At 40.0% G+C, this 13604-nt stretch overlaps 1 protein-coding gene across 1 annotated transcript; it reads left to right on the forward strand.

Annotated features, from left to right (window-relative positions):
* The first annotated feature begins 12513 nt into the window (after nt 1–12513).
* LOC117077662 (spindlin-2-like) lies at nt 12514–13407 on the forward strand. Its single transcript, XM_033201347.1, is given in 2 exon segments — nt 12514–12917; nt 12919–13407. Coding segments are annotated over 2 exon segments (774 nt in total). The 3' UTR covers nt 13289–13407.
* The last annotated feature ends 197 nt before the right edge of the window (nt 13408–13604 follow it).

Here is a 13604-nt window from a genome sequence, read left to right on the forward strand (position 1 = left end):
AAAGATCATCTAGACAAAAAACTAACAAAGAAATGTCAGACTTTTGGTGTTGCAAAAGCAAAAATTGACACATGGGATCTAATTAAACTAAAGAGCTTTTGCACAGCAAAAGAAACTACCATCAGAGTGAACAGGTAACCTACAGAATGGGAGAAAATTTTTGCAACCTACTCATCTGACAAAGGGCTAATATCCAGAATCTACAAAGAACTCAAACAATATACAAGAAAAAAACAAACCACCCCATCAAAAGTGGGGAAAGGATATGAACAGACATTTCTCAAAAGAAGACATCCATACAGCAACAGACACATGAAAAAATGCTCATCATCACTCGCCATCAGAGAAATGCAAATCAAAACCACAATGAGATACCATCTCACCACAGTAGAATGTCAATCATTAAGAAGTCAGGAAAAAACAGGTGTTGGAGAGGATGTGGAGAAATAGGAACACTTTTACATTGTTGGTGGATTGTAACTAGTTCACCATTATGGACAACAGTATGGCGATTCCTCAAGATCTAGAACTAGATGTACCATATGACCCAGCCATCCACTACTGGGTATATACCCAAGGATTATAAATTACTCTACTACAAAGACCATGCACACGTATGTTTATTGCGGCACTATTCACATAGCAAAACTTGGAATCCCCCAAGTCCATCTGTGACAGACTGGATTAAGAAAATGGGGCACATATACACCATGGAACTATGCAGCCATCAAAAAGGATGAGTTTGCATCCTTTGTAGGGACATGGATGCAGCTGGAATCCATCATTCTTAGCAAACTATCACAAGAAAGAAAACCAAACCCGCATGTTCTCACTCATAGGTTGAACTGAACAATGAGATCACTTGGCCTCGGGAAGGGGAACTCACACACTGAGCCTATCATGGGGAGGGGGGAGAGGAGGGATTGCATTGGGGAGTTATACATGATATAAACGTCATGCACATGTACCCTAGAACTTAAAGTATAATAAAAAAAAATAAAATAAAATAAAATAAAAATCATTTAATTAAAAAAAAAGAAGTCAGACTTTTTTTTTTTTTTTTTTTTGGCTTCTGGAAACATTCTTTTTTTTTTTTTTTTTAATTTTTTATTTTTTATTATACTTTAAGTTCTAGGGTACATGTGCATAACGTTTATATCATGTATAACTCCCCAATGCAATCCCTCCCTCCTCCCCAATCCCCATGATAGGCCCCAGTGTGTGATGTTCCCCTTCCCGAGTCCAAGTGAGTCATTGTTCAGTTCCCACCTATGAGTGAGAACATGCGGTGTTTGGTTTCTCTTCTTGTGATAGTTTGCTAAGAATGATGGTTTCCAGCTGCATCCATGTCCCTACAAAGGACGCAAACTCATCCTTTTTGATGGCTGCATAGTATTCCATGGTGTATATGTGCCACATTTTCTTAATCCAGTCTGTCACAGATGGACATTTGGGTGGATTCCAAGTCTTTGCTATTGTGAATAGTGCCGCAATAAACATACGTGTGCATGTGTCTTTGTAGTAGAGTAATTTATATCCTTTGGGTATATACCCAGTAGTGGGATGGCTGGGTCATATGGTACATCTAGTTCTAGATCCTTGAGGAATCGCCATACTGTTTTCCATAATGGTTGAACTAGTTTACAATCCCACCAACAGTGTAAAAGTGTTCCTATTTCTCCACATCCTCTCCAACATCTATTGTTTCCTGACTTCTTAATGATTGCCATTCTAACTGGTGTGAGATGGTATCTCATTGTGGTTTTGATTTGCATTTCTCTGATGGCGAGTGATGACGAGCATTTTTTCATGTGTCTGTTGGCTGTATGGATGTCTTCTTTTGAGAAATGTCTGTTCATATCCTTTCCCCTTTTTTTGATGGGGTTGTTTGTTTTTTTCTTGTATATTTGTTTGAGTTCTTTGTAGATTCTGGATATTAGCCCTTTGTCAGATGAGTAGGTTGCAAAAATTTTCTCCCATTCTGTAGGTTGCCTGTTCACTCTGATGGTAGTTTCTTTTGCTGTGCAAAAGCTCTTTAGTTTAATGAGATCCCATTTGTCAATTTTGGCTTTTGCTGCCGTTGCTTTGTTGTTTTAGACATGAAGTCCTTGCCCATGCCTATGTCCTGAATGGTACTACCTAGATTTTCTTCTAGGGTTTTTATGGTATTAGGTCTAACATTTAAGTCTCTAATCCATCTTGAATTAATTTTCGTATAAGGGGTAAGGAAAGGATCCAGTTTCAGCTTTCTACTTGTGGCTAGCCAATTTTCCCAGCACCATTTATTAAATAGGGAATCCTTTCCCCATTTCTTGTTTTTGTCAGGTTTGTCAAAGATCAGATGGCTGTAGATGTGTGGTATTATTTCTGAGGACTCTGTTCTGTTCCACTGGTCTATTTCTCTGTTGTGGTACCAGTACCATGCTGTTTTGGTTACTGTAGCCTTAGTATAGTTTGAAGTCAGGTAGCGTGACGCCTCCAGCTTTGTCCTTTTGACCTAGGATTGTCTTGGCAATGCGGGCTCTTTTTGGTTCCATATGAACTTTAAAGCAGTTTTTTCCAATTCTGTGAAGAAACTCATTGGTAGCTTGATGGGGATGGCATTGAATCTATAAATACCTTGGGCAGTATGGCCATTTTCACGATATTGATTCTTCCTATCCATGAGCATGGTATGTTCTTCCATTTGTTTGTGTCCTCTTTGATTTCACTGAGCAGTGGTTTGTAGTTCTCCTTGAAGAGGTCCTTTACATCCCTTGTAAGCTGGATTCCTAGGTATTTTATTCTCTTTGAAGCAATTGTGAATGGAAGTTCATTCCTGACTTGGCTCTCTGCTTGTCTGTTACTGGTGTATAAGAATGCTTGTGATTTTTGCACATTAATTTTGTATCCTGAGACTTTGCTGAAGTTGCTTATCAGCTTAAGGAGATTTTGGGCTGAGACGATGGGTTTTCTAAATATACTCATGTCATCTGCAAACAGGGACAATTTGACTTCTTCTTTTCCTAACTGGATACCCTTGATTTCTTTCTCTTGCCTGATTGCCCTAGCCAGAACTTCCAACACTATGTTGAATAGGAGTGGTGAGAGAGGGCATCCCTGTCTTGTGCCAGTTTTCAAAGGGAATTTTCCAGTTTTTGCCCATTCAGTATGATATTAGCTGTGGGTTTGTCGTAAATAGCTCTTATTATTTTGAGGTACGTTCCATCAATACCGAATTTATTGAGCGTTTTTAGCATAAAGGGCTGTTGAATTTTGTCAAAAGCCTTTTCTGCATCTATTGAGATAATCATGTGGTTCTTGTCTTTGGTTCTGTTTATATGCTGGATTACGTTTATTGATTTGCGAATGTTGAACCAGCCTTGCATCCCAGGGATGAAGCCCACTTGATCATGGTGGATAAGCTTTTTGATGTGCTGCTGAATCCGGTTTGCCAGTATTTTATTGAGAATTTTTGCATCGATGTTCATCAGGGATATTGGTCTAAAATTCTCTTTTTTTGTTGTGTCTCTGCCAGGCTTTGGTATCAGGATGATGTTGGCCTCATAAAATGAGTTAGGGAGGATTCCCTCTTTTTCTATTGATTGGAATAGTTTCAGAAGGAATGGTACCAGCTCCTCCTTGTACCTCTGGTAGAATTCAGCTGTGAATCCATCTGGTCCTGGACTTTTTTTGGTGGGTAGGCTATTAATTGTTGCCTCAATTTCAGAGCCTGTTATTGGTCTATTCAGGGATTCAACTTCTTCCTGGTTCAGTCTTGGGAGAGTGTAAGTGTCCAGGAAATTATCCATTTCTTCTAGATTTTCTAGTCGATTTGCGTAGAGGCATTTATAGTATTCTCTGATGGTTGTTTGTATTTCTGTGGGGTCGGTGGTGATATCCCCTTTATCATTTTTTATTGCGTCTATTTGATTCCTCTCTCTTTTCTTCTTTATTAGTCTTGCTAGCGGTCTGTCAATTTTGTTGATCTTTTCAAAAAACCAACTCCTGGATTCATTGATTTTTTGGAGGGTTTTTTGTGACTCTATCTCCTTCAGTTCTGCTCTGATCTTAGTTATTTCTTGCCTTCTGCTAGCTTTTGAATGTGTTTGCTCTTGCCTCTCTAGTTCTTTTAATTGTGATGTTAAGTGTCAATTTTAGATCTCTCCTGCTTTCTCTTGTGGGCATTTAGTGCTATAAATTTCCCTCTACACACTGCTTTAAATGTGTCCCAGAGATTCTGGTATGTTGTATCTTTGTTCTCATTGGTTTCAAAGAACATCTTTATTTCTGCTTTCATTTCGTTATGTACCCAGTAGTCATTCAGGAGCAGGTTATTCAGTTTCCATGTAGTTGAGCGGTTTTGATTGAGTTTCTTAGTCCTGAGTTCTAGTTTGATTGCACTGTGGTCTGAGAGACAGTTTGTTATAATTTCTGTTCTTGTACATTTGCTGAGGAGTGCTTTACTTCCAATTATGTGGTCAATTTTGGAATAAGTGCGATGTGGTGCTGAGAAGAATGTATATTCTGTTGATTTGGGGTGGAGAGTTCTATAGATGTCTATTAGGTCCGCTTGGTGCAGAGATGAGTTCAATTCCTGGATATCCTTGTTAACTTTCTGTCTCGTTGATCTGTCTAATGTTGACAGTGGAGTGTTGAAATCTCCCATTATTATTGTATGGGAGTCTAAGTCTCTTTGTAGGTCTCTAAGGACTTGCTTTATGAATCTGGGTGCTCCTGTATTGGGTGCATATATATTTAGGAGAGTTAGCTCTTCCTGTTGAATTGATCCCTTTACCATTATGTAATGGCCTTCTTTGTCTCTTTTGATCTTGATGGTTTAAAGTCTGTTTTATCAGAGACTAGGATTGCAACCCCTGCTTTTTTTTGTTCTCCATTTGCTTGGTAGATCTTTCTCCATCCCTTTATTTTGAGCCTATGTATGTCTCTGCATGTGAGATGGGTCTCCTGAATACAGCAGACTGATGGTCTTGACTCTTTATCCAGTTTGCCAGTCTGTGTCTTTTAATTGGAGCATTTAGTCCATTACATTTAAGGTTAATATTGTTATGTGTGAACTTGATCCTGTCATTGATATTAACTGGTTATTTTGCTCATTAGTTGATGCAGTTTCTTCCTAGCCTCGATGGTCTTTACATTTTGGCATGTTTTTGCAATGGCTGGTACCGGTTGTTCCTTTCCATGTTTAGGGCTTCCTTCAGGGTCTCTTGTAAGGCAGGCCTGGTGGTGACAAAATCTCTAAGCATTTGCTTATCTGTAAAGGATTTTATTTCTCCTTCACTGATGAAACTTAGTTTGGCTGGATATGAAATTCTGGGTTGAAAATTCTTTTCTTTAAGAACGTTGAATATTGGCCCCCACTCTCTTCTGGCTTGTAGAGTTTCTGCCGAGAGATCTGCTGTTAGTCTGATGGGCTTCCCTTTGTGGGTAACCCGACCTTTCTCTCTGGCTGCCCTTAAGATTTTTTCCTTCATTTCAACTTTGGTGAATCTGGCAATTATGTGTCTTGGAGTTGCTCTTCTGGAGGAGTATCTTTGTGGCGTTCTCTGTATTTCCTGAATTTGAATGTTGGCCTGCCCTACTAGGTTGGGGAAGTTCTCCTGGATGATATCCTGAAGAGTGTTTTCCAACTTGGTTCCATTTTCCCCCTCACTTTCAGGCACCCCAATCAGACGTAGATTTGGTCTTTTTACATAATCCCATACTTCTTGCAGGCTTTGTTCATTTCTTTTTCTTCTTTTTTCTTTTGGTTTCTCTTCTCGCTTCATTTCATTCATTTGATCCTCAATCGCTGATACTCTTTCTTCCAGTTGATCGAGTCGGTTACTGAAGCTTGTGCATTTGTCACGTATTTCTCGTGTCATGGTTTTCATCTCTGTCATTTCGTTTATGATCTTCTCTGCATTAATTAGTCTAGCTGTCAATTCTTCCACTTTTTTTTCAAGATTTTTAGTTTCTTTGCGCTGGGTACGTAATTCCTCCTTTAGCTCTGAGAAGTTTGATGGACTGAAGCCTTCTTCTCTCATCTCGTCAAAGTCATTCTCTGACCAGCTTTGATCCGTTGCTGGCGATGGCTGCGCTCCTTTGCAGGGGGAGATGCGCTCTTATTTTTTGAATTTCCAGCTTTTCTGCCCTGCTTTTTCCCCATCTTTGTGGTTTTATCTGTCTCTGGTCTTTGATGATGGTGACGTACTGATGGGGTTTTGGTATAGGTGTCCTTCCTGTTTGATAGTTTTCCGTCTGACAGTCAGAAGGACTGTCTGTTGGTCTGTTGGAGATTGCTTGAGGTCCACTCCAGACCCTGTTTGCCTGGGTATCAGCAGCAGAGGTTGCCAAAGATAGATATTGCTGAACAGCGAGTGTACCTGTCTGATTCTTCCTTTGGAAGTTTCCTCTCAGGGTGACTCCACCCTGTGAGGTGTGGGGTGTCAGACTGCCCCTAGTGGGGGATGTCTCCCAGCTAGGCTACTCAGGGGTCAGGGACCCACCTGAGCAGGCAGTCTGTCCGTTCTCGATCTCAACCTCCGCGTGGGAGATCCACGCTCTCCCCAAAGCTGTCAGACAGAGTCGTTCGCCTCTGCACCGCCCCCGCTGCTTTCCCTATTGGACCTCAGCTGTGGGCTGTCCCCAGAGGTGGAGTCTACAGAGACAGGCAGGTTTCCTTGAGCTGCTGTGAGCTCCACCCAGTTCGAGCTTCCCAGCGGCTTTGTTTACCTACTTAAGCCTCAGCAATGGCGGGCGCCCCTCCCCCAGCCTCGCTGCTACCTTGCGGATAGATCGCGGCAGACTGCTGTGTTAGCAGTGAGGGAGGCTCCGTGGGCGTGGGACCCCCCGGCCAGGTGTGGGATATATTCTCCTGGTGTGCCTGTTTCTTAAAGCGCAGTATTGGGGTGGGAGTTACGCGATTTTCCAGGTGTTATGTGTCTCAGTTCCCCTGGCTAGGAAAACGGATTTCCTTCCCCCTTGCGCTTCCAGGTGAGGCGATGCCTCGCCCTGCTTCAGCTCACGCTGGTCAGGCTGCAGCAGCTGACCAGCACCGATTGTCCGGCACTCCCTAGAGAGATGACCCCAGTACCTCAGTTGAAAATGCAGAAATCACCGGTCTTCTGTGTTACTCGCGCTGGGAGTTGGAGACTGGAGCTGTTCCTATTCGGCCATCTTGCTCCGCCCCCAGAAATGTCAGACTTAATCTGCACTATAAACTCGGAGGACCTATTACACACTTACAAAACATTTCATCCAAAAGGTGTAGAATACACATTCTTCTCCTCAGCACATGGAACATTATCTAAGAAAGATCATATGTTAGGCCACAGAATAAATCTCAACAAATTTTTAAAATATTAAAATTTTATCAAGTATCTTTTCTAAATACAATGGAATAAAACAATAGAAATAAATAACTAGAATTGAAAACTATACAAATACATGAATATTGAACAACAGGCTCCTAAATGACCAATGGGTCAAGGAAGAAATTAAGAAGGAAATTTTTAAAGTTTCCTGAAACAAATGAAAATTAAAGCATAACATACCAAAACCTAGAGGACACAGCAAAAGCAATACTAAGAGGAAAGATTGTAGCAATACAATAAATGCCTAAGTCAAAAAAAGCACAAAAACTTCAAATAAACAACCTAAAAATGCACCTTAAAGAAGTAGAAAATCAAGAACAAATTAAACCTTGAATTAGTAGAAGAAATAATAAAAATTGGAGCAGAAATAAAATTGAAACTGAAAGACAATACAAAAAATCAATTAAACAAAAAGTTAGCTTTTTGAAAACATGACAAAAATCTACAAACCTTCAGCCAGACTAAGAGAAGACTCAAATAAATAAAATGACATATGAAAAATTAGACCGGGGTGTCGGGGGCAAGTGGAGGGAGAGCATTAGGACAAATAGCTAATGCATGTGGAACTTAAAACCTAGATGATGGGTTGACAGGTGCAGCAAACCACCATGACACACTACCTATGTAACAAACCCACACATTCTGCAGTTGTATCCTGGAACTTAAAGTAACATTAAAAAAAAAGAAGAAGAAAAATGAGACATTACAAGTAATACCACAGAAAATAAAAAGATTATTACAGATGATTACGAGCAGTGCCAATAAATTTTAAAACCTAGAAGAAATGGGTAAATTCCTAGACACATACAACCTACCAAGATAGAACCACAAAGAAATAGAAAACCTGAACAGACCAATAATAGGTAATGAGATAGCAATGGTAATAAAATGTCTCCCATCAATGAAAAGCCCAAGATCTTGTGGCTACACTGCTGAATTCTACCAAAAATTTAAGGAAGAACTAATACAAATCCTACTCAAACCATTCCAAAATATCAAATAGGAGGGAATGCTTCCAAACTCATCCTGGAAGGCTAGCCTTATTCAGATACCATAACCAAAGACACCCCAAAAAAGAAAATTATAGGCCAATATTACCAATAAACATACATGCAAAAATCCTCAACAAAATGCTAGCAAACTGAATCCAACAACAAATTTAAAAGATCATTCATATGATCAAATAGGATTAATGTTAGGGATGCAATGATGGTTCAACATACACAAATCAATAAATGCGATATATCACATAAATAGAATAAAGTGCCAAAACCATAAGGACATTTCAATAAATGCCAAAAAAAAAAATCAATGAAATTTAACATCGTTTCATGAAAAAACCTCTCAACAAAATGGATATAGAAGGAGCATATCTCAAAAGAATAAAGGTCATGTATGGCAAACACAGCTAGCATCATATTAAATGGGAAAAAACCTGAAAGCCCTTTGTCTATGACCTGGAACAAGACAAAATAACTGCTTTTACCGCACAAAAAAATATTATTTTCATGGGGTACATGTGTGGGTTTGTTCCATAAATATACTGCATAATGCTGGGGTTTAGGCTTCTACTGAACCCATCACCCATAGTACTCAATAGGTAGTTTTTCAATCATTCCTCTCTTCCTCCCCCTTTTTGGAAATCCTAGTGTCTATTATTTATATCTTTATGTCCATATGCACCTATTTTTTGCCTCCCGTTTATAAGTGAGAATATGCAGTATTTGATTTTCTGTTTCTGCATTCATTCACGTAGGATAATAGCCTTCAGCTGCATCCATGATGCTGAAAAGGGCATGATTTTATTCTTTTCGGTGGCTGTGTAGTATTCCACGGTGCTTTCACCACTTTTATTCAACATAGTACTGGAAATTCCAACAAGAGCAATTAGTTAAGAGAAAGAAACAACACCCAAATTGGGAAGGAAGAAGTTAAATTGTCTTTATTTGCAGATAATACGATTTTACATCTAGAAAAAAATCTAAAGACCCCACCAAAAACGAATTGGAACTAAGAAACTGATTTTATATATAAAATCAACATACAAAAATCAGTAGCATTTCTAAATGCCAACTGTGAAAAATGTATAAAAGAAATAAAGAAAGCAATCCTTTTTACAATGACTACAAAATATAAAATACCTAGAAATAGACTAAACCAAAGAAATGAAAGATGTCTGCAATAAAAATTATAAAACATTGATAAAAAAGAAAGACCACACAAAATAGAAAAATATCCATGTTCATGAGTTGGACTAATATTGTTAAAATGTCCATACTACTCCAAGTTATCTACATATACATAAACACAATCTATGTCAAAATACCAAAGACATTCTTTATGGAAACAGAAAATAAACAGTCCTAAAATTCATATGGAGCTACAAAAGGATCAGAATGGTCAAAGCAATCCCAAGGAAAAAGAACTAAGCTGGGGCATCAAATTGCCTTACTTCAAATTATACTATAAACCTATGGTAACCAAAACAGCATGGTACTGGCATATGAATAGACACCTGGACCAATGAAACAAAATAGAGAACTCATAAATAAATCTATGCATTTATAGTCAACTTATTTTCAACAAAGGAGCCAAGAACACACACTATAGAAAAGACAGTCTCTGTAATAAATGTTGTTGGGAAAACTGGGTATCCATACACAGAAGAATGAAATTAGACACATCTATCTCTCACCATATACAACACTCAAATCAAAATGGATTAAAGACATAAATCTAAGATCCGAAATTATGAAGTGACTAGAAGAAAACTTTGGGGAAAAGCTTCAGAACATTGGTCTGTGCAATGATTTCTTGAGTAAGACCTCAAAGCACAGGCAACCAAAGGAAAAATGGGAAAATGAAATCACATCAGCTAAAAATCTTCTGCACAGCAAAAGAAACAATCATAAAATGAAGAGACAACCTAGATAACAAGAGAAAATATTTGCAAAGTATTCAACTGGCAGGGGATTAATAATAAAAATACATAAGAAATTCCAACAACCCAACAGTAAAAAATCAAATAATCTGATTTAAAAATGGGCAAAAGAGCTGAGTAGACATTTCTCAAACTAAGACATACAAATGGACAACAGATATATACAAAGTGTTCTAAATCACTAATCATCAGGTAATTGTATATCAAAATAGCAATGAGATACCATTTCACCCCAGTTAAAATGGCTATATCAAAAACACAGAAAATAAAAACTGTTGGTAAGGAAGTGAAGAAAGGGGTATCCTTGTACATTGTTAGTGGGAATATAAATTAGCATAGCCATTATGAAAAACAGTGTGGTAGTTCCTCAAAAACTAAAACTAAAACTTCCATAAGATCCAGCAATCTCACTATTGGGTATATATCCAAAAGAAAGGAAATCAGCATATCAGCGAGCTATCTGCATTCACATATTTATTTGCAGCACTGATCACAATAGACAAGATATGGAATCAACTTAACTGTCCATCAATAAATAAATTGATAAAAATGTGATATATATATATATAAAAACATTATTCCACCATAGATTAAGATTAACCTAAGATCTATTTAACTTTTCAAATATGTTAGTTAATACATTGTTTTTACTGTACACCCATTTGGTTTGTTATCCTAAAACATATAACTGAAAACATCTTACTTGATATAGCAATCTAATATTGTTGATTATTTTCAGAATTATAGGATACTGTGAAAAACTGTAACTCACACACAAAAAAAATTTAAATGATGTCACTTTATGCGGAATAGATAAGGTTTGTTAAGTATTGTAATCACATTCAAAAATAACTCTTTAAGTTTAAAATAAGTCAGGTCTCCAAATCTAAAATATGCCTACACAATGCTTTGGAGAAACACTTAATATATGTATTCGCGAGTATGTATGCTACACATTTGTGTATGGTCGTAATGGATTCAAGTCTCCATAAGTGTATACACATGGTATTTCTATGTTAATTGGTAGGTTTCCAAAGAATGTGAGAAATGTCTGAAAGATGGAAAACAGATGGAGCAGGAGAGCTGAGGGGAGGAGCTAGAGAGCTTGAAGGATTCAGTGAGCAGAGACAGGAAGAAAGAAAAGGCCACCTACAGGTTCCACTGTTGTGAATTGTGGAAAGGGAAGGAGGAGCCCAAGAGGGGCCCCAGGGAAAGAAAGGCAGACCTGCTCTGTGTTTAGAAGAAGGGAAGACATCAGTACTAAGAGGAAACTAACACTGCAGTCTTGTGCAGAAAAAGGGCAGAGACTACAGCCACTGCAGCAGGGAAAGGTGGCAGCCCGATGTGGCTGACGGGCGGCCGCCGCCAACAGGGAGGCAGATGGCCAGCAAGCCAAGCGCTGGGGACACCACTGCATTGCTCTTTGCCTGCCTTGCCGCACTCCTAGACACGCTCCTCATCTATGGATCCTACCCTCCCTGCTCTTGCAAACACTCACACAGCCAATCGCCTGTTGACCCTCCTTCGCCACACGCTCATAGCAGAGGCAGCAGAGAGGTGTCCGATTTGGGCCCGCGAGGCCCGCGATCCGCAGCGGTGGGCGCCAGGCAGGGCAAAGCCATTGGTGGGCACCAGAATGGAGAGGGGGATGGGAAGGAATCCAGCAGGAGACATGGGGTGGAGTTGGGCGCCAGGCAAGGGTGGGGTAGGGGAGTGCGGTGGCCAACAGGGAAAGGGGTAGGAATAGGAGCCAGACAAGGATTTGAAGGTGATACCCAGGAAGCAAGGGAGGTAGGTACCAGGGAAGTGGTTAGGATAGGCAGTGGGGGTTATGGACAGCAGCAGGGGCACTCAGGGCATGAGGGTAGTGGGTGCTGGTCAAGGCCGCTTTGCAGGGGATTGGGAGTGGATGCTAGTGGCAGTAAGGGGTTCAGGGAGCATAGTGGGCTCTGAGCTAGGACGACGTGGCCCAGCCACTTCTGCAGAGTTCCTAACCCCAGACAGCTCTACTGCAACACTCCAGCCTTTCCCCATAGCCCAAAGGAACTTAAGAGGGAGAGCACTGCAGACATACAGCCAGATTTCCAGCATTGCTTCCAGGCTCCTAGGGGAAACTTAGGCATTACCGCAGAGTACATCTAGACATGGCTATAGGGAAAAGTTTGCCTCTTGGCACACTGGATATGTCTCTCTATCCTCTCTCCTCCCCCAGCAGGCATGAAGACCCCCAACGCACAGGAAGCCGAAGGGCAACAAACCAGGGCAGCTGCAGGATGGGCCACTGGGTCTGCAAACATGACAAAGAAAAAAGTCTCCCAAAAGAAGCAGAGACACAGACCTTTATTCCAGCCCTGCAGGAACATCATGGGCTGCAGAAGTTCTCATGGATGGAAAGAAGGAGATGAGCCCATCACCCAGTGGAAAGGAACCGTTCTGGATCAGGTGCCTATAAATCCCTCTCTTTATCTGGTGAAATATGATGGAATTGACTGTGTCTGTGGACTGGAACTTCACAGAGATGAAAGAGTTTTGTCTCTTAAAATTCTTTCTGACAGGGTGGCATCATCTCATGTTAGTGATGCAAACCTTGCAAATACCATAATTGGCAAAGCAGTGGAACACGTTTGAGGGAGAGCATGGTTCTAAGGATGAATGGAGGGGCATGGTCTTAGCTCAAGCACCTATCATGAAAGCCTGGTTTTATATTACCTATGAGAAAGATCCTGTCTTGTACATGTACCAGCTTCTAGATGATTATAAGGAAGGTAACCTCCATATCATGCCAGAATCCAGTGAGTTTCCTTCAACAGAGAGAAAGCCAGGAGGAGTTGTAGATGGCCTAATAGGTAAGCATGTGGAATATACCAAAGAAGATGGCTCCAAAAGGATCGGCATGGTCATTCACCAAGTGGAAGCCAAGCCCTCTGTGTATTTGATCAAGTTTGATGACGATTTCCATATCTATGTCTATGATTTGGTGAAAAAGTTCTAACTGTTAGGGTAAAATTTGGCACATGTGTGGAAACAAATGTATAATTTGTAGACATGCAAAAAAATGTTACCTTTCAGTGTACTGAAAGCTTATGGAATCACTGATAACCCAACATCTTTGCCAGCATTAACTGTTGTTTTGTTCTAAAAAATACAAATTTGTGTGTACGTGACATGCTGTGTGTAAGCGCTTTGTCTTGTTGAAAAGATCAGGTGTGTCTAGTAGATGGGACATGAAAGGAAGGAACAGCTGTCAATTTCGGCTGTGAATAAAGTTCAGTTAGAATCATAATCAGTCATTTAAAAATGGCACCAGA

This window comes from Trachypithecus francoisi, unplaced genomic scaffold (genome assembly GCF_009764315.1).
Source record: "Trachypithecus francoisi isolate TF-2019V2 unplaced genomic scaffold, Tfra_2.0 Lachesis_group6, whole genome shotgun sequence".
NCBI lineage: Eukaryota > Metazoa > Chordata > Mammalia > Primates > Cercopithecidae > Trachypithecus > Trachypithecus francoisi.